The sequence below is a fragment of the Taeniopygia guttata genome, chromosome 2 (genome assembly GCF_048771995.1).
Source record: "Taeniopygia guttata chromosome 2, bTaeGut7.mat, whole genome shotgun sequence".
NCBI classification, from domain to species: domain Eukaryota; kingdom Metazoa; phylum Chordata; class Aves; order Passeriformes; family Estrildidae; genus Taeniopygia; species Taeniopygia guttata.
The window spans coordinates 20,231,380-20,253,421 of record NC_133026.1 but is presented as its reverse complement, the minus strand read 5'-3'; the positions used below and the strand labels follow the sequence as shown (position 1 = coordinate 20,253,421).

The window sequence follows — 22,042 nt, the reverse complement described above, 5'->3', positions numbered from 1 at the left end:
TTCTTTCTTCTACATGATCTTCATGTAGATACTTTGGTACCTACTCTGTTTTCGTTGCTAATTGATAAAAAGTAGTGTAAAAGCCCTTATTATAACTTTAACCTTGTTTATTTTGGGGGAAAAAAAGCACAAAAAGGAAAAAAAATTACTTACTCTGGCAAAAATTACTAGTAAAAGCCCTTTTAGTTTGCACTAATGGCTGAACAAACACTGAAAACAAACTGATATTTCTTCCAGAAGGAACTACATGGCAAATGAAGTTGGAATTGCTGAGTGGGTGACCACATTCAGCTGGCTACTTTGCTACTTTAGGACATTGCTGCTTCAGCAATGGCTACTGTTTAGAGAGCTATTGCACTGAGCATACAAGTAAGAATCAACAATTAGTCTTGTTCTAAACTGGTATACTGGATTTGAAATAGCAGGAGTTCAGGAGTTAATTCCTAAACAATAGTTTGGCTACAAACAGCTAAAATTTTGGTTCTGACTATCACACTATGTTTACTGCCATTGTTTCCTTTATGCTGGATGACATATAGAGCAAAACTAAATAAAACAGTTGTTTTTTGTAAAAGCATACAACAGAAATTTTTCTCCAAGAAGCAACCTCACAGCAACCCAACATGAAGAGCCCAGAGATTCACACTGGTAAGTAATATTTATAACATTTGCCCTACTACTCATGTAAGGAGCCATTCACCTATATGTTATTCTGTTGTTGATAGACTGACTTTAATACACAGTATTTTCTTTTTTTTTTAATGTGTTTGATCTATTCTAAATGTTTTGTGTCAGCCTGTACAAATGAAATAATGGGATTTTGCTATGTATTGAATAATAGATGAGCATGCAGAAGATATAAGCACATTAGCTACAGTTAATATTGAATTACTGTTTACAAAGTGGTAGAAAAAACTTGCATGAAGTAAGAATTGTGTTAGTGTTTGTAAGCCATACTGAAATATTTCCAGTGCAGGAGAAACCATGTTTGGGATTCTGGCATCCAGTCAAAAACTACTGTAGAGCACTTTGTAACTCATGAAGGGTTCTATGAAGCTACATTCATGAATGATTTTCAGGACTCCTTTTGGTAACCTGATGTACAGTTCATTCACAAATCTTGGGAAACTAGGCTTAAATAAAAGCTGAACAGGAACGGTTTTCTTTTTTGATGCTTCTGTCTTCAGGTGGATGTGAAAACTGGCAGGACTTCCTGAGCTTTGAGTGAATAAACAGATGCACACTGATTATACCAGGAAAAAAAAAAAGAAAAAAAAAAGGAAACTAAGCAACAGCATGAAATTTATTTGAATATTGTCCAAACAAAGGCTGTAAAATATCATCTGGAATATATTTTGTTCTCAGGAAAAATCCTTTATGGCTAATTACCAAAGACCATGATCTGCTTCTTTTCTTGAGGAGGAAATTTTTTAAGGCTTTGTTCATTATCACTCTTTGAAATGTATTTTTCTTCCTGTTGTGCTAGAATACGCTTCATGTATCTTTGCAGAATTAGGTCTCTGGCTAACAGGATGTTTCTTTAGTATTTGTTGCCATGGAGCTGCCTCTATTGAATTCACCTGGGCGGACTTCAGATGGCACACCAGAGGTGATGCAGTCTGCCATTAACACGTGTCTCCAGTGACCACAGAGTTTTACAGGTGCCATAAGGAAAAGCAGTTATGATCTGATCTCCTATTAAGGGATTGTTTTAAATAATACTAAAGATTTGGGGTTTTTTTATATATGCCTTGTGAGGTCACTGATGGCCTGAAGTGCCCTCCTTGAAACAGCATTGCTTCTTCCCTTTCATTCTTTCCTGTCTTTTTCAGAAAGATGTATTCAGGTGACTAACCCTCGAGTGAACAGGGACATGCTTCACCATGGATTTCACCATGGCTTTCAGCAGCAGCTCCCTGTTGGAGTAGTGCAGAGTGGTTTGATTTTTAAAAGCCTGGGTGGCACAGGCTTGGACACCAAAACATTAGCTATTGCTTTTAATAGATACGCGATTTTAGAAGTTGATCCTTTCCCATTATTTTCATAAGTGTAATTCCATCATGAAGGGTATGTCTATTTCAAGGTATTCCTCCTACAAAATACACCAGAGCAAATTTGAAGGGAAATTTATTATTTTAGCAAGTAATGATATAAGGAAACCATAGAGATTTGAGAAACATGTCACAGGAAGTATTTGAGAGCGTATTTTAAAATATTTGGTTTCAAAATAATACAAAAGTATATGTTTACTTTCATAATGTATAGCACGTTTGATTGATACTTGCCATTGTTTTCTTTGCACGAATGGGATCAGAATGCTGCTATTAGACTTTTGGCATTTTTTTTTCTAGAGATGTCAGATGGGATGGCAGTGCTACAATAGAAAATTATTATGTCTGTATAACTTGGTTTTTGGGTTTTTGAAGGACACTTCAAGGATAGTTATCTCAATAAAATTCAGGGCAACACAAAGTCAGAGAAGATGGTGGAACTTTATGCACCATTTCATGTTTTAGGGGCACAAAGGTTTCCCTTAACATTTTTCTCTGGAAATAGATAAGATGGTTTTGATGGCAATTAATTGACTATAGCAATTATTGCACTTACATCACAGCATTAATGTGACTGCTAATATTTTATTTCTTAGAATAATTTTTCTTTTAAAACTTGAAGAGTGCCTTATTAAAAATAATTTTCTTACAAAATGAGAACTTCAGTTTTGTTAAAGATTGGGTGAAAGTTGAGTAAAAGAGGCTTAGCAATATGTGAGAAAAAGGAAGAACAAACAAAAGCTTGAAGACTTGTCTTTCCTTGCCTCCTTTTGTTGCATAAACTCAAAGTACTTACCAAAAATTACTTTTCTGAAATCAAATCAGTGTTATTCTGCAGTAATGTTCTCAAAATTAAGCCTTTGCAATTTGATGTTTATAGCTAGGCTGCCTTAAGGGTTGGTGTGCTGCCAGGAAGGAATTTTTCAGCTGTGTACCAAGTTGTGTTTCCCTGCTGTCTCTCTTTCCCCTTTCACCCTGGCTGTTGCACTACTCAGTCTTCATGGTAGGGTGGCTGAGGGAGGTAAAGCAGCAGATTTACGCCATGGAAAGGTAATTAATTTGCTGCTACATTTTACCTTTAGTTCTTGAGTGGATTCCCTTCTGCTCCAAGAGCCAAGCAGTGTGCCATGGAGGATCAGATTAGCGCAGCCAAGGCAAGGAAGGAGGGAAATGACATCTGGCAAATGCTCACTTTTAAAGCTGACTAGATGGCAACATGGAGCGGTGCCATCATCGACTTGCACTTCAAATCTGTACATGTATAAATTGGCAAAGAATTTGAATACTCTCAGATGTATTAACTCTGCCAGAAGCCTTGGTAATGATGAGTTAACTGTCAACCATGTTGGTGGTTTTGCAATCCTCACGCTGACTAGAGGTTGTCACTGTCTTCTCTTACACAATTCATTCTGAATGAAGTTTTGCCTGAGTGCCACAAATAAATGATTGTTGGGTTGAAAAAAAAACCCCAAACTACCCAAAAGCAGAGAAGCCCAAACTGAGCACACGGCTCAATGAAGGGTGGAGGAAAGGCCATCCTCATGGAGCTATGGAGAGCTTGGATGCTGTCCCTGGACACAGGCCACACACGGTCTATTAAAATCTGTCTCTCATGTCAGTAACTCACATGGGCTGAACATATTTGTGGGTGAGAATGCTATAAAGCCTTTTTGTGCTCTTGTGATTCAAGTATTTAATAAGAGAAAAATGATGCTATAAATAGGAACACCATAGTTGGTAAGGACTTGGGATACAAAAGGACATATGCAGTCTCAGTTATGACAGGAGAGCAAAGAAAAAAGCAAAAAAAAATCAACTGAAACCAGCAACTTCTGCAGAAGTGCTTAATCAAACATGAACTTTGTATACAACCCATCGACAGCAAATTTGCCTCTCACAAAGTGAACAGCTTGCGAGCAGGAGCGTGCCTTTTTTGGTCACGTTTTTGCAAAGGGCTGAAAATATGTGCTTAGTAGGTGTTGTGGCTTTTTCAAGTATTGTGAGCCTTTCTGTGCATTAAGAGCATTTTTACCAGTGTTTATATACTGCTCCTATCTTCCATCATATGGAAACCCTCCTCCTTCCAATCCTGTCTTCTCCGGAATATATTGTAACAGTATCAGCCAAGGCTGTCTTAGGTGCATGGCACTTATATCCAAGAATACAACATAATAAACACGAGCTGGGAGAATGGATCAGTTCATTAAATCCAGCCAGGTGGTGTTGTGCGCTGATACAGACTGATAACGGATTCAAAAGGGAGCCCGTCTGGAGTGGCTTTGTTCAGACTTGTGTGAAAGATAAAGTACTAAAATAAGAGGAATCCCTTTAGTTTGCACTTGCGACAGGCAGCTTCCAGTTTATCACTGAAAAAGATTAACTGTATCTGTTTTGAGATATTAAAACTGGGTAATCAAGTGAAATCTTTTTTTACAATATTGAATTTCTGGCTACAATTCATTTCAGGCAGGAGGTGGCACAGTCTAATAGACAGCCAGCACTTCTTTTTAACTGAAAGTCCTAAAGAAATTCTCTATATCAGGGCTTTAAACATATGCTCAGTTAAAAGCATTTTATATAGTTTCATAAAAATAATTAATTGTAAGCTCACTGGTTTGTATTTGTGCAAGTTTTTAATGAAATCCCTTAGGTCTAAGTTACTAGCTTTTAGCTGCATTTGCACAAATATCAGCCAACCTTCCTTGGCTTATTTTTTGTACATTTAGGTGATAGTTATAGGCAAAACCAAACATGTACCTGCCATACATGGGTACAAAGGTTAGGACATGGTGCTGACACCACATTCTTATACTGATGGTAAAGAACAATTAAATATGCACAGTAATACAGTCCTCCTTGCTTTACAAGAACATCTAAACTCTCATGCAAAAAAATCCAGCTATTTTTGGCACCCAAATCAGGTTGTTTGTCAGCCTAAGCTTTTGGGATTGTTTTTTTAAAGAAAGAAAAAGGCCCTATGAACAAAACAGCTTGTGTTTTCTTCTGGTTTTCTAACATTTACATGTTTATAAAAATCCAAATAAGCATGCACAACACCTCTTCGTTGCAGATAAAAGTGTAAATAAATGCAGCAGGGTGGTTTTCTGCTGAGAAGGGGTTAGGCATACCAGGTTGCTTTTTCCCTTGAGAAAAAGCAAGCCATTTAGAATCTCTGCACATTGTTTTTACACATTGACCCTTCTCCTGGAGCAGAGGTGGCCAAAAACAGCATGCAGAAGGATGACTGTATGCATATGTGTTCAGCTGAAGGATTTTCACTGCGCATTTCAAGGTTAGAGAACTTGGATTAACTGCTAAACAGAAGGGGTGGAACAGAATAAAATACAGTTATTTTTCTATGCTAATCTTCTAGCCACTCATTACATCAAGACAATGAATGATAACTGCTGCTAAAGAACAGTTATGTAGAATATTTTTTCTCGGAAAGAAAAACCAAATAAACTTACTAAAAATTCAGATGTTATTTGTGTGTGTGAGGTGAAACTTCTTTCCTGAGTCTTTTCTTTCTACAGAACCTCTATGTGTGTACATAAACAAGCAAAATCATTACCGTTATATTTTTATAATGGAAAGGGAAAAAGGCCAACTAATCATAAAAGACATGATTGAGCACACAAAAAATGAACTTCAATTGACATATTCAAGCTCTAATTTATAAGAGAGTAGAAATACTCCTTCAATCCAGATTCACAATTTATGGTTTTAGAAACTGTAATATTTAAAAAATAATCACTACTACTCTTACAGAAGGATGGTATACTTAAAAAATGCTCCTGTTTATAGACTCTTTACAAAGTGAAAATCCAGAAGGCAACATGAAGGGCCACTGTTACATGATTAAGTGACTTCCACTACCTTCTCTGTGTGAGAAAGAACAGGCAATCCCTGACAGATGCCTGAAAATCTACCAAGTAAATGTACTGAATCACGGTGGATCGTCAAGCGCCTCTCCTAGAGTGTGTCTCGATACAGAAGGATAAATTTTCCCAAAGCCATAAAGGTGCTAGAAATTCAAAGACAACATCTTTCAATAATAATACACCACCCAGCAATCATTAACATGAATACTGTGTTTAGGCTTTTCAGTAAATTCCTTTATAATGAGTACAATTACAAAATGAGTAAATTACAAAAAGTAATTAAATTTAAACAATCTAATTTGTAAGTGTCAAAGAAATAACTGCTTCAAAGCCTCTACTAGATGGTGAAGTATGCATTTTTTCACACCAAATGTCTAAAAAGAAAATATCTGTTTGATTATAACCACCTGAAGAACATCTGGAAGCAGTCCAGACTCCATCATCTTTATAGTTTCAAGATTGTTGAACATGTCTATTGAGTTACTTGAAAGAAAGTTAAGCAATAAACCCCACACTTTTCACTTTAAATTAAGGTTGTGTTTTGCCATGGACAACACCCTAAAATTCTAGAAAATAATTTTGAAATGTTGTCTTCAAAAATAAATATGAAACTTTATGGACAAGTGAAAGTTATTCAAAAGTCAGAGCACTTCCTCTTGCAGACAAAGCTAATTCCTTCACAAAAAAAAAAAAAAAAAAAAAAAAAGGGCAGTTCCTGTAAGATTTTCACTATTCATATAGGAAAATTCATAGAGGTAAGCTAATTCAGAAAGAAAGCTTATTAGCTATTATGGAAAATGAAATAAATCAACCATGCAATCTGGCTAAAGCTTGAAAGTACTTTTTGAAATTGATCTGGTTTTTGTGCTGGCTTTGGTTTGCTGGCTTCTTTTCCTGAAAGTGACTTTTATTACTATTAGTAATGGTTGTGATTTTAATTGTGTGACATTGGGCCAGTCAGTTTCTAGACTTAGTTTTCACTGTTTACAATCAGCTGATAGGAGATTTCACAAACCATCACATAGTGAGTCTGTAAACGTTTCCCTCTCATGCTGCATGGGGCACAACTAGGTCCCATCCAGTGAAAGAAAGGTATCAAGTCCATTGTGGACTTCATAAGGTCAGAGAGTTTGGTCTCTACCAGGACCAAAATGATCTCTCATTCACAAGAAATGAAAGATCATCTCGGCGGTGGAGGGTGATTTTGCCGGATCAGGTTTCAAACAGGTGTTTCAAGCACCTCCTGTGGGGTACTGATAGCACGATTGAGATCGTACAGTCACAGGTTATATAAAATTCGACAGCGGACTTCATCTTACTCATCTCTTGTTGATATGTGCATAGGAACCTCCAAAAACCCCTATGGAACTTTGTCGAAGCGCCGATTCTCTCGCTAAAAGCACAGGTCTAAGCCGATGCGCGCTGAGGCAGGCGATGCCGTGCGGCCAGGCTGAGACGCCGGGCAGGGCTGAAGGGAAAAGCAGGGCCTGACGGCACCCCTGCACCCCGGCCCACAGCCCCAGCTCGCTGCTGGCCGCTCGGCCGCGCTCGGGCTGGGCCGTGCGGATGCGGCGCCGCCCCGCCCGGCGCTGCCGGAGGGCGATGCTCGCTGTCACTTTCCCTCTTCCCCACGCACCGCCCCCTGCCCTCCCCCGCACCGCCGCCGGCGCTGCCCCGTCCGCGGCGCCGAGCGCTCCCCGCCGGCAGCAGGCAGGGCAGGGCAGGGCGGAGCGGAGCCGAGCGGAGCCGAGCGGAGCCGGGCAGGGCCGGGTCGGGCCGCCCGCCGCTCCTCGGCATGGCCGGGTGCTGAGCGGCGCCCGCCGCCCCGGCTCGCCTCGCCTCGCCTCGGCTCAGCACGGCTCTGTCCCGCCGAGAGGCTCGGCGCCCAGCCACCCGCTCTCCTCGCCAATGGTCCAGAGCGACATGTCCAAATCGCCTCCCAGCCCGGCGCAGGAGGTGCAGATGGAGCTGCTGGACAACCCCCTGCCCGCGGCGGCGGCAGCGCAGGTACCGCGGGGCTCGGCCGGGCTGCGGCGGGGCGGGCGGGGGCGCGGGGCAGGGCCCGGAGCTGCCCGTCCTTCAACTTCGGTCACCGCCGGCAGAAAAGTTTGACGGCTCCCCTAAGGCGCCCGAAACCCCTGTCTTCGCCCTCACCCTCAAATGCCGTTTAATTAGCACACATAGGATGCTCTGTGCCGTAGAAGCATCGTAAGTCAAAAGGACCTCGCGATTATTCGGAGGATGAGTATGTAAGAATACATTGCTATTAAGCTGATCTTCCGTACATGTATTGCTCGCAGGGTACGGCTATTTGTCCCTGCTCCAGTAACCTGTTGTATGTGTACCTGATGCTTACCACGCACGGCTGAACCTCCCTCGTCTGTTGCACGGGCTGGTGACAGTCTGTAGGTGAGAGAAGGAGATTCACGCCAGTTGTTCAGCAGGAATTTTGGGGAGGCTGAAGGTGTTGAACATGCTGCAGATTTAAGCTGCTCGATTTTCATGCAGAAGGTGGTTGTGCAGTCGTCTCAAAAATTTTAACAACTCAGTTCATTTGCAGTGTTCGGGTGGATGGGTGATGAGAAGGAGGTAGGGTAAGGCATACTTAGACAAGACTTCATATTTTGAAAGGTTGTTTCTGTTTAATGTATGAATGTTGCTTAGTATCTTCAAGTTTGCAATAGTTGGCTACAAAGACTTCAGAGTGCTGTTTTTGAACTCAGTAAAAGGGTGGTAAAATCTGATTGTGTCAATTTCAGATTACAATTATGCATTATCTTGTTAGGACAGGGGTTTTTTCTTTTTGGGGTGCAGTTTTTACTGTTGCTGCCAAAGCTGTCTCTGATGCTTGTTTGAGAAGGTGGACCAGCTCCATCCCAGAAATGCTTGATTGACAGAGAAAAATGCCATCAGTCTGTCAACAGTCGTGGTGATTGATCTTTACATACTCAGGCCTGGTGACAGCAGAACAAAATCCAGGCACTAAGGCAGAGATGAGGTTAAACTAAAAAAGAGAAAGTGTCTCTTTGGATGTCAGTAGCCTCCAAGCACAGAACAGACATTTCAGGAGGGCCATATGCTTTGCCAGCTTCTCCAGAAACAGTGGCAATGGAGCTAATTTTTGACCTACAAATCCCCCCTTTTTATGTCTGTATAACCCTAAGCACAGATTCAGCAACTGTCAAATCATATGGTACCTCTCTGCTGTGGACAAATGTCAAATACCGGTCATAAAATTGATTTCTCAACCTCCTTTAAGCTAGGGTTGAAAAACCTCTCTTTAGAGAGGAATAGTTTGCTAACACCCACGTTATTTATGTTTCAGGTAATGCATTTATATTCTGTTTTATAAAACAGCTTTCTGAACATTCACAGCCAAAAAGATTCACTTTTTAAGACAGTGATAATGCACCATTTTAGTTCAGGGATGTTTTTCAGGTTTTGCAATCAAAGTCATTAGGCAGAACAGGAATCATCTTCTCAATATGTACTTGTTTTAGTCATACATAAGCCTTTGGTAGAGAGGAAATAAAGTTATGGAAACAAAAGAGCCTTTTGTCTGAATAATACTGCAAGTTAATTTCTTGGCAAGCACTGCATTTAGAGACAATTATTTTGATTTGAATTTTTGTTCCATGAACATTTAAAAAACCCCAATATTGTAAAATCTTGCTGCTTTAGAACACACTCACAGTGAGAAGGAGAGGCTTAATGAGGACATGTGAATCATCAAGTAGATTGCCTACAGGTACTTCAGATATGTGTACCACTGTCTTTTTCTCTAAGGTAGTTGAATATCAATCCTAGAAACATTTCTGCCAAATAATCTGCCAGGGGAAAAAAACCCAAACCAGCATGTGAATTTATGGAGTGATGTCACTCCTAAAAGTGTTCACTCTGAAGTGCTTCTTCTGGGAATTATGATTTAAGAAAATATTATTGAAGAGCCTTTGTAGAGTTGTACCAAGTCACAACAATTCTCTTATCCAAAATTTTACTTTTGCAAAGCTGAGATTTCTTTTAACCTATCTTAACATCATGGTCAATATTTTGGATTGTGCCTGTCAGTCCATTTTGGCCAAACTTGTCGCCATGGGGCAGAGGCGTGAAATGTAATTAACACTCTAGAAGTAGTTCACTTAAAAGGCAGTTAAATATGTGAAATATTCCTAGATAACATCTGTGGAAAGTCTATTTCTTATTTTCATAATGCATTTTCCCAACAAGATCTGCAAACAAAAGAAAATCTCTTTGGGTGTTGCTCATGACAGTTATACTGTATTTTTCCAGGGAAGTTCTTTGCAACTGGGACAAGATATTGGTGTTTTTTTTCTTCTATTACCTAAAATTCTATGGCTTTTAGGTCCATATGATTGTAAAAACATAGTTCTAGTTATAGTTCAGTGTGATCTTAGTCTCAGATGTATCTTGGTCTTAGATGGAGTTGCAGTAGAGTTTCAGATGTCCAGTTTTATCCAGACAAATCTGCATGCTGACCAGTTACACTGTGGACTTGTTCACAATGTCTAGGTATATGTCAGAGCAAACTGGTGGTTTTAGGTGTGGCCCTTTTGTAATGAAATAGCATTAGGTTTTCTGAAAGAAAAGAAGCAAACTGTTCAAATGTATCAGTGTTTGGTGATCAGTTTTTTGGTGTATTTTTTTTAAATCAACACAGTCTTCTCTTTACTTCCTTATTTAAAGAACCCCTTTTCCAGGAATCTGAATTAGTAGAATATTCATTTTAATAATTTTAACTAACCCAGGTACTTCTATGATTTGTTTATAATATACCATAACACATTAATGCCTTTCATGGTAACTCTTAGCCTCTCTTCTTTTTTCTCTTGCTCCCATGTAATTTTCTTATGATCCTTCTTCAAAGTCCCTCAGTCCTTAAAAATCATTAGGTTCAATTTCTGTTGCTGTTTTCTCATTAAAATGCTTACTGTACTGTTCATTAGGGACAGTCATAGCAAATCAGGTGAGTAAATTATACAAAGACATTTCAAAGAAAATTCTATCAAGCAACTACAAACTACCTCGTGGAGGGAGAATGTATCTTACACTGGATGAATTCATCCCTATTCCTCATTATTATTTTCCTCCTGTTCTTTTTTTGCCTGCCTATGTATCATCTGTCAGTGCAAGTCCTAACAACCTGACACATTTTATGTGAAAACAATTTTCTTCTAGATTGTCTTCTTCAGCTCTTTCACCTGCATTTATATTTTCTCTGTTGCATGGTACTGCTAAATGCTTCTGCCTTCCAAGTCTAAAGGTTTTATCATCCCTCGAGTGCTTGACTTGATTTTCAGGTTGCATTGCAGAAGGTAAACTGAATGCAAGAGGCACGGGGACAGGCTTAGTTTTCCTTCTGTATCAACTATGATTTATGTTAAGGTGAATTTTTGAGTGATGTGCATGTGGTGACTCCAGAAAATCAGCTTGTTACAGGCCCTTACACTAGCTGTCGTCCTTCCTGAATCTCCAGCTACCTTCTCAGTTGTATAGCACCATCCCTTCACTGCCTGTCTTGTGGTAATGAGGAATGGAACCATATCCAGAGATTTATTCTCAGCAGATTCATCACACTGCCCTCTGCTGCTTTCAGCTGAGTTGATTTATCCCAATTCATACCTGTTTACCTGTTCTTCAAACAAACATTTTGCAGCCATGTATTTCCCAGTACTGACTTGTAAGAATACTTTGTAAGCCATAAACAAACAAAATTTATATCCCTATACTTACTTAAATAATGATAAGACCCATTTGTTATAGACACATGGAAGGTTTTACTCTCTCTTCTGGCAGCATTCCTAGAAATCGGATCTAATGTGGCAGCAATTCAGTGGAGGATATACAAATGAGGAAGAGATAAAATCCAATTCCATTCTTAGACTTATTAGACTTAGACTCATTATACTTCCTCATGGCCCTCAGCAAGAGGTAGTGTTTTCTGTCTTGAAGTGGTAATCTCCTTTCAGTGTTGCATTCCTTACTGACAAAAAATAAATTTTAATTCTCCTTCACTGCAGAAAGCTCTTCAGGTTTCAGTTATTACTTTTTTGATGATTCTCTGCTCTTTGGGGTGTTTTTTGGCATTATCCCGTACTCAAGCAATAAAAGGTGATTTTACATGCTCATCTCTTCCAGAGATATTTTCCATTTGGCTGTTACATGTTATCAGCATAAATGGGTTATAATAGTTGTTTTTTACATTATCCTAAAGTGTAAAATCACTCTGAAACAGTTCAGCAGTTTCAGTTCTAACTTATTTATCAGGTAACTATCTTTTAGAGGCAGTCTCTGGTTTTGTCTTGTTTTGTCTCTATGGATGAAAAGTTCCTGTGCTATTACAAGGCTGGCTTCTCTGGAGTCTCAGTTACTTCTGCTATTTTTACTCAGGTCTTTACTGTACTGCAATAGAAGAGTTTAAAAATCAAGGAAGCAAAATTGCCTTCCCTGCCCTCCAAGGCGTTGCCTTGGTCTCTGTCCTCAGGGTAGCAAACCCTTAGCAGAGGGAAACTGTCCCTGGCTGTGGTTCCTGCAGGCATCCTTCTGTCACAGAGTCAGATCTTTCTGTTTGCTTGTGCAAGTGAAGTACAGAAATCCATGGGGAGCAGGTGAGGAGGTACAGGCACGTGGCTACAACTGTAGTTGTCAGTTTGAAAAGGCTGCAGGAGGCACAGTGGGGTTTGGGCATGAGCTTCAGCATCTTCTGCTGTAGTGTGCTCCTTTTCTGCTGAGCTGGGAGCTGACATCTTCATCACTGCTATTACAAGTGGATGTGCAGCAGGTTTGCACTGAGGTGTGTTCCCAAGCCACTGGGGACAAGGACAGCCAGCCAAGTTCCCAGCTTCTTGTTTGCCGGGTGGAAACTGCCAGATGACCTGGTCTGAGGCCAGGGTGAGAGCACTGGGAGATGGCTCACAAGTGTAGGAACTGGCAAGAATAGGGCTGTTTCTAGATGCAGTGTAGGCAAGGCTTTATCACAGGCCAGCAGAAAAGAGCATCTAAGATTTAATCATTACAGATTGCTCAGCAGAAATTAGTTTTCTCTTAATGGTGAAAAAGAAGCATCTGTCAAATACTTATTTATGTATTATATTTGCAAGTTTTGAGAAGTGAATTATTGGTGGAGGTTTGGGGGTTTTGTTTGTTTATTTGGATGGATTTTTGTTTTGGTGTAGGATTTTATAAAATGACTGTGAAATGGACTTTGCAGACTATCCCTGTAACTTGTGTGAACTTGAAGGCTGTATTGGAGATCCTCAATTTGATAGGACTCTGGTGGGGAAGTCCTGTCTTTCCTGAGTTTTGTCCTGATAGCAAAAGTTATTTGTTTGGAGAAATCCAGGTTTTGACACCTAACCTGGGGATTCTTTTCTGCTATGGGGACATGAGTCTGTGCTCCTCAGGCAACTCCTTTGCTGAAGGTGTGTCACAGAGCAGGGTGCCTGTCACAGGGCTGTGCTGATGTTGACCACATAGGGTGACTCAAAACCCTGCTCCTGAGGTGGAGGCAAGCCAGGATATATTGCTGTAGGCTACCTTCCCTCTTGCCCTCATTCCTGTCATGGAAAGGAGCTGTGGATTAGTGGGAAACACATCACCAAGGTCTATGTACATTTTCCAATCCATGGCTGTGTGGTCAGGAAGCTGACCTCTTATCCTTTATGACATTAGTATGATTTGTGGTGCAAAAAAAAAGAAATATTAAAGTCTTTTTATGTTGAGTGATAGTGTGTGGGGGGTGTTGCAGCTATGCAGCTGATGCTGGAAGGTTTAATTTCTGAGTGGTGGTAAGCCTGGCCAGTGGCCAGGAAGGGCCAAGGAGTCTGACCTACAGGAACATTTGTTTCCTTGTTGTAAGGAATTGCCTAAAGAGGCAGTGGCTGTTCTTTTAAGGAAAGGATGAAGCTAGATTCATATATTCTGCACTTTCCTGACGTGCTGTGTATGGAGCATGTGCATCTTTATATATTTTTTAAGTTTTTGCATGGGAAGGAACAATACTTGGTCATATTTGCATTTCTGACCTTCTAGCAATTCCCTAGTCCTTCAGGGGGTCACTTTTTACCTTTTTAGGTGTTCTTTTGATTTTTGTAGTTGGTCCCTTGTTGATCTGAGATGATGTAAACTTCAGTGTAGCTCTGAAATTTTGTTTTCTGGTTTTGTTTTCTCCAATTTATTTCTTCCATCTTTGTTTAAGGACCTGACTTGGTGTTGGTAACTCTACTGCTTAAATCATCTGTACCCTTCCTTCATGAGAACAGTTTTTAAGGGTTTACCTCTGCCACTTGCCATCAGTCTCAATGGCTGGTGCTAGTTTAGCTATGATAAACACTTAAGGTTCAGACTCATCCTTTGTAAAGTCCTCACCCCTGCTTTGCTATAAAATACCATTAGAGTGGTTACTGGTGAAGGGCATTTTAAGACTCCCACTGAAGACCAGTTCCCTGTTTGTAGATAGTTGGTAATTTTAAATGTTTTATATTTCCTCTTCCACATGATAGTATTTTACCTACAGGGATAAACGACGCCTTCTGCTTGTCATGTGTGTTACAGGATTAAATGTTGCGTGTTTTATGTGTTGAGCCAAAACCTCATTAAAATTAAAGAGTTTCACTGAGCAGCATTGATCTCATCTGTTTACAATAACAAGTAATTGTATATAAAACTGTTAATTATCAGGAAACTGCAGTGTATGCCTTTAATACTTCATATGATTCCCATATTTCACTTGATTACACGGGTTGAATAATGGTTGCACAATATACTTTCTAATCAGAGTTGGAAAGCAGAGTCTTTCTTTGTTTTGTTAAATCTTGGTAGATGAAATCATTTTTACAAAACTACTTTGGTGTGTGTTTGGTTTTGGTTGTTTTTGGTAAGGTTTCACGTTGTTTTCCAGGTATTTTGTGAAGCTTTAGAACATAAATGTGTTTTATTTCTTGTCTTTTGCAACTCAGCCAATTTTAAAGGAATTTCACACCTCTGATTGTGAGAACCCCGGGATTGATTTGGGGCTCTCGTGTGGTGGTAAAGTCTCTCCTCCAACCCGTGCTTCCAAAGAAAAACTCCACAGCCTCTTGTTGTCCGGTCTCAAGGTAGTTTATTGCTAGCTATCTAAAAGATTGTCCTGCGCTGCGGCTGCTTTGGTCTGCGGCCCAGGCAGAGGTACACACTCTCCTGACACCCTCACTGTCTGGTGTCTTCGTCGTCTCTCTCCCCGCCCAAAGCTGCTACTATCTTTTATATGATATATTACGTACTATATGTTTATAGATTTTCCCCAATACCTACTATCTACGTTACAATGTGCTTTTCTACTCTAAACCAATCTGTGAATGCCAACATCACCAAGAACATGGAGGTAAGGAAGAAGAAGGAGGAAGAATAAGATAAGGACCACTTTCCTCCATCTTAGAACTCCTGACCCCCCTGTACAAAGTGAAAACCCCCCTGTACAGGTATTAAAACCCCCCTGTACAACACTAAAAAATTTTACCCTCTAATTTGTGACTACTTTTACTATACCATCTAACATTCTGTGACTGCTTGTTCCACCCTCAAAGTTGGTAATTCATTCCATGGTTCAAACTCAAAATCACAGCTGTTTTCAGCTGCTTGCCAGGGTCTAAAATGCTTCTGACCAAGGCCTGGAACCTCTAAAAATGTCTGAGGGACATTTTGGGTTCCGACATCTGATTAATAAATGAAGCTACACTTTGGAACTTGTAAACACATGTATACATAACTTTGTGTTTGAGCAAGATGTTCTGCTAACATCCAGTAAGAATGTTACTGTCAGCAAACTTCTCATATGAACAGGCTTGTTCACAGGGCTGGAGTCAGCTGTACCCAGATCAGCTGGGACAAATGGTGCTGTGCCAGCCCTGCCCTGCAGATTTGGAGGCTGCCCCCAGTGGGCATGGGGTGCTGAGGTGTTTGGTCTCCAGTGGTTGTTCTGTTAGGTACAGCTCCCACAGAGGTAAGGAACGACTGCCCCGTGTTGCTGCTGTTACTGGCCAATGTCCTCACGTCGTGATTCAGCCCTTTATTTTTAGCTGCCTAATTGCAGCCAACTGCTGCACAGAACACAGATAAGGGAATGCATTTTGACATGAAAATCACAGTAACTATCGGGCAAAAATATTCTCTTTTTTCCCTGAGAATTGAAAGTAACTGATATATCACTGCTTATTTTATTTATATATTTATTTATTTACAATGGCCTCCTTCTCACATTAAGATCTTGTGGAATAAAATACACAGGAAAAAGCAAAACATAATAGCCATGACAGGATAAGTATTCAAGCTTTTCCACATGGCAGAGATAATTATTAATTTTTAACAACATATAAGATTGTTTTTGTTATGGGAAGCAAATTTCATCTTCAGAATTAAGTTTCAGGCATTTCTAACTATGGGAATAAGCTTGAAAGGCATGGAAAACAAATGTAGTCCCCAGTTAGCATTCTTTAAAATAATGAAAAGAGTCATCAAGTCCCAGTTTTCCCACATACAAAAGTTGTCCCCCATTCTTCTGAGTAACAGTAGAACAAAAATGTGCATGTTGCTGTGCACAAAAAAACCTCCTAAAACTGAAAAATCAAGGTAACTTTTAGCCCGAGCTGCATTTCCTGCGATGTTGCCAGAAATAAATGCTTTTAGTCATTGCTACACAGATATAAGGCACACTTCTCTCTCTGTGCTTGTAACATATTCTTTTTCTGCTCTTATTTGTTTTATCCTCATCACTCTAGAGTCAGTCCCTCTTTTGCCTCTCATAATTTTTTTTTGTGTTAGCAAACTGAGCAGGATGATACTTTAAATGAAATAAATATTCTAGAAACTGGAGATAAATTCAAAATGTGTGACTGTGAGAGAGAATCTATGTACATATTTTTACTTATCTCCTTGGGAATTGCACAATATTATACTGTACACTGTTAATCAAATTGCCTAGGTCATGTGGTTTTCATGTAGGTGCTTTATATTCTTGAGCTCCTTTGCGAATGTTAGAAATTCTTTATTTTTTCATAAGTGTAGTTCTATATTCTTCCACAAAATTTGTAGGAAAGGAATTCAGAATATTTGTGGGTAACCCTAGACAATTAGCTCAGTGAGAACCATTCAGAACAGGTAAATTTTGATTTAAAGATGTTATATTTGAAGAATGCTGCTGTCAGAGGTACTTTTTATGTATTTAGGTACTTTGATATTAGGTGGAATATTATATTAATTATATTATACTAGGTGGAAAAATAGGGTTCTGGTTGACCTGCCTATTATAACTGGAAAATATTTTTTATAATTTGCTTGTAACAGTGGTTCCAATCAACCTATTACTCTTGCTGACCTAGGAAGACCTTTTCATTACCAAAAAGTTCTTCAGTTATAAAAGATTCCTTTTAGGAATGCAACCAGCTAAAACTATTCCTGATTGAAATTTAATTTTATATTTTGAGACCTGCTGGTTACAGTCCTAGACTTATCAGAAAGTCCCATTTTCACCAGCATGATCTTCAACATGCTGATTTTTTATAGTTCTGCCCTAACCAGCATGTGTAGAATCAATTTGGGTGCCTTTCAGAAATTTCATATGTGGCTGTTTTGCAGTTTTGAAAAAACCGTATGAGCTTGGCAAAATATCTTTCCCATAAATATGTTTTTTGGGTGATACAATATTGCTTTTGTTGCAGGTCATTGTTAGGTTAGTGAGATAACAGATGCTATTTTTGCTGAGGGTGAGTGTCCGGCTGACAGAACTACTGTTCCTTGAGTCATCCTTTCTAAAAGATTGGTGTAGTAGATTTCAGCTAGTGCTCCAAACTCACCCAGAATCAACACAGTTACAGTCTGAGATTGTTCTCTTGCACCTGGTGGAGGCAAGTTACCTGGACTTGGCAAATGATCTGTAGTTAGTAGTGGCTATCTGTCGTTCTCCTCAGATAGCCTTAGGCTGCAAAACATTTAATCACACTTAGGTATGTGTTACTGCTAAGAACAGCACTCAGATTTTGAAGACACGATGTTAAAAATCTGCCTGTATGAGATTTTAAGTGTTTCAGCCTGCACTGGAGCCCACTCTTCCCTACCATGAGAACCAGTAAGCTCAAGCCCAAAGCTCTGAAGGTTGCAGAGCCCAGAGCTGGTGTCATGGCAGAGTTTACAGTCTACACAGTTTGCGCTCCCTCACACTGAAATAAATGGTTGCAAATAATAGAGTTTTGAACTATTTCTTTTTTTCTCCCCTTGTAATTTAATGTAAAATATTTATTGATTATCCATGTTTAATGCACGAAAAGTGGCTTTTTGTGGACACATGTATGCTTTGTTTCTAAACCATGATTTTCTGTATTTCTAAACCATAGTTTTAAAGTTTTGTTTCAGCCAATCATAGCTTTCTCCAGGTCTCTTTAAATTCCTAGTAGATAAAAGCAGATAAAAGATGCCTTGCTTTTTATATTGCCCCTTGCCCAGTTATGCTTATAGTCCTTTTTTTATTGTTATACTGCATTTACTTTCTTGAAGTTATGGTAAAAAAATTATTATTGTAAAATCTCCCTCAGTTGTAAGATTGTATCAACAAGTTGTTTGTCACTTCTTGCTGTTTAATGTTCCCTCAGCTGACTTGGCTCATAGCTGTGATGTACTGGAGACTGCTCCAGTACATCTTTTCCTGCTTTGTTTATTTAAACTAGCTGCACAACAAACTGTACTTTTTAATCACTGTGATTTAAGTAAATAATGCTACATATGTGGGAGTCTATAAATATGTTTCTGAACCCAAATGTGAAAAAAAAAACAAACAACAGCAAAACATTTAGGGCTCAATTGACCATGCCTGGTAAGCACTTGCACATACATCCCATCAGTTACTTACTGAATATGTGCCTATTGATTGGCAGAAAGCTGATAATCTGAATCCCTGCTAGCCAAGGAGACACTGGAAGTTTTATGTGCAACACAAACTAATGCTATAATGCTGTTTCTCTAATCTGTGGTTTTTGGTTTTTTTTTTAAACAGTCTTACGGTAAAGGGGCAAGAAGAAAAAACCGATTTAAAGGATCAGATGGGAGTACATCTTCTGACACTACCTCCAACAGTTTTGTACGCCAGGTATGGGTTTTCAGCTTCTGAAAGAGTGGATGGCTTGCTGGTGTAAATGTTCAAAATATAATTTTTAATTTATTTTTTGTAAGTTGTCAACTCAGACTGATGATGTAGTCTGAGAAATAGCAGAAGTCTCTTCTGGCACAATGAAAAGTATTTGGTTGCTATTGTTTTGATCTTGGCATAAAAATACTTTTTCATTTCTCATTCCTTTCCATGTATAGTAGTTACCCTTATTTTTGTTACTCTAGTGCTATCAGGTGATTAAAGCTGGAGGAGGAGGCAGAGTCTGATGGAAGTGCCTACAGTGGCAACATTTGGAAGAAAGAATCAAAACCCTACCAGTCCTCAGGGTTTTCCTGCTTAAAATAGTGCTGCATGAGGCAGTGTTAACCTAGATGCTTTCCTCCCACATCCCAGTGTTATTTTAAGGCATGAGCTGGAGGGGAAATCCTTGGCAGCATTTGTCCCCCATTGCACTGATGCTGGAAGGAGCCTGTAGAAGATAGGGCAGGGCTGTAGGCTCCTGTGCCCCGGTGTCTGTGTGTCTACTTCAAAGGGAGAGATCCCGGTGGAACCTCTGGGGATCCCAGAGCAGTGTGGGTGCTTGCAGGACGGCTCATTCTGGCCAACAGAGGGTGGCTGGAAGTGTATCTAGAGCCCAGGGTGGCTCTGGTGCTACTGAGACTGTGCTCTTGAGGATGGAGGGTGTGTGTCAATGTGTGGTTGACAGCTTGGAGAGCAGAAATGGTACCCAGAGCACAACAGGGACTGAGCCTGCACAGTCTGAAACACAGTTCTTCAGGCCTAGCTGATTCAAGCCATGGTATCTTCAATGCAGACTTTACCATCTTTTTCAGAGAGTTTCTGGAATTTGGAAATTTTCATAGCAGAATTTTGGTGGGGGGTTTTACCATATCCAGGTATTGCACCTCCCTCTCTACTGGCTTGTTTTGCATGTTCCTTCATCCCAAAGAATTTAAGGGCTCCATTGATGTTGCGTTGATTGTATCAGTACACATCTTCTGTTTACAAAATTCTTCGACTTTGTCCTGCTGTGATTGTGTTGGTAGGTTTTGTGATGGGCTGTGGATTTGATAAAGTTAGGCCCTTATTACATTTCAGTGTCTGTTGGACATAGATATGAAATATTAATTGATCACAGGAGTTTTCAGTGGCAGTCAGCTATATCAAGATGGAAATCCTGGATCAAGTAAGTTACTTGTTTGGGACATTTTGTTCTGTCTTAATCTCCCAGTTCCAAGGAATCTTTGTAAGGAATTCTGTGTTGCTGTTTTCCTTAGCTCCTTCTGGATGTTCAGTTCAGCCTGGAACATTTTTAGCAGAGTATGAGTGTTTATTTTACACCAGCTGAACATGCTTCTTTGCCTTTCTTGTTTACCTAACTGAAATATGAAGTTGGTCTGAAGTATCTTCTTTTGCTCCTCTTGTCATGGTGAGGAGCAGGGCACAGAGGATCCACAAGGAAGAGGATCATTGTCTCTACAGAGTATGAGGCATCATTTATCAAATCTCCAGAATTACCACAGGAGGCAGGATTGGTGAGCTGTAGACTAAGTGTGTCTATATCTTTCTGAGGGCTTTAAAGGGAGTGTGACTTCAAGTGTAGATTTTTACAGGAGAGATTTATATATTTCCATGAAATAAAACTTTGTAGTTACTCAAGTGATGTAATACAAATGATTAAAAGATGAGTAGGCTTCTGTGAAAAAGTAGAGATTTCATAGATTGCTGAAGCAAAACTCAGCTTTGAAACTGCATTGTCACTGAATATAATGAAGGGATGTTAATGGATAAATTAATGAATAAATATGTTATGTGAAATTGTCCAGAGTAAATTTTTAAAAAATTCCCACAAAACATTCCTAGCAAGCAATGTACAGGCAGAGCTGTTCAAGTTGTAGCAGATGTATAAGAGAAATAAATGCCTCTTCACAGTTGCTGCTGAGATGCTTATGTCAGAGCTTGGATTCCATCTTGAGCAGGCTTTCCTGCTCTGATTCTTCTCCTGGGACAGCTTGGATTCTCTTGCACTAAGGAAGAATTGCCACCACAATGACCAGGGTGCCCAGTGTTCCCGATATTAACCAAATGGGGACAGAGTTTTCTGTTGGCTCAGCTGCTGTGCCCTTCCCAGGAACTCTCTTGGTATACATATTGTTTATCTCCAGCTATCTTGCAGGATATTTTACATGGTATAAATAAACATACTTGTTTTGCAATAGCCATTTATTTGCAGGAAAAAACAGAAATTCATTAATTTTGTGTTTTTCCAAGGTGAAGGAAAATTGCAGAAAAGCAGGGAAAACAAATGGATTTAAACCCTACAGAGCCAATTATGTACCATTAATTTCCTGTTATTTATTTTAGTGCTGTATTAAAACCAAGAAATAAGTTTTTGCTTAAAAATGAATTCGTGGAGTTGTTTAATGGGGGTTTTGATCTAGACATAGGATGCACATAACCTGTTTGTTTCAGCAATGCTTATGATGCCTATAGCTGCATTTTGCTTCTCCAACCTTTCCTTCACTTGGTTCCTGTTTCCTTTCCTGTTTACTTCTTAACTTCTCCTGCAACTTTTATGTGCATCTCTACAAGTACTTCCCTCTGCACTCAAGAAGGAATCCTGGGTTTGTCCTCAACTTTTATCACAAGGATCTGTCTGCATTCCACATAAAGAAGAAAAGAATGTTTGCAAGGTGCTTTTGTGTCATAATTAGCTGGGCTAGCTTTAAGCTAGGGGAGCTGTGAGAGGTGTGCAGGTTCTTGTCATAAGCATCGATGGAAAGTGGCAGTTCCTAACACAGAAATATATTGTGGCTGGATAAAAGAAGACAAATACATCTAGTCCTAAGGAAGTGTTATGCGCATGGAAAGCAAGTGAGGTATTTGGCAAGTGCAAGGATATAGGATTCAGTCTTTTGAATCCGCAGAGCTGCTGGGCATTAAAGTTAAAGCTGCTG

At 39.7% G+C, this 22,042-nt stretch overlaps 1 protein-coding gene and 1 long non-coding RNA gene across 5 annotated transcripts in view; one reads left to right on the top strand and one right to left on the bottom strand.

Annotated features, from left to right (window-relative positions):
• The window catches only part of LOC121469424 (uncharacterized), a 47,035-nt gene extending 30,625 nt beyond the window's left edge, over positions 1-16,410 (bottom strand). The window contains exons 1-2 of the long non-coding RNA XR_012054484.1: positions 15,641-16,410; positions 8,289-14,930 (exon numbers count right to left, since the gene is read on the bottom strand). This is a non-coding gene — a long non-coding RNA (uncharacterized lncRNA). The remainder of the gene's footprint in view (positions 1-8,288; positions 14,931-15,640) is intronic.
• The window catches only part of CACNB2 (calcium voltage-gated channel auxiliary subunit beta 2), a 244,665-nt gene continuing 230,195 nt past the window's right edge, over positions 7,573-22,042 (top strand). Inside the window, exons 1-2 of one of the 4 annotated variants that reach the window (XM_030264566.4) lie at positions 7,573-7,939; positions 18,972-19,064. In XM_030264566.4, coding sequence (XP_030120426.1) covers positions 7,841-7,939; positions 18,972-19,064 — 192 coding nt within the window. In that variant the 5' untranslated portion in view covers positions 7,573-7,840. The remainder of the gene's footprint in view (positions 7,940-18,971; positions 19,065-22,042) is intronic. The other 3 variants (XM_030264561.4, XM_030264567.4, XM_030264562.4) reach the window with 3 other exon arrangements.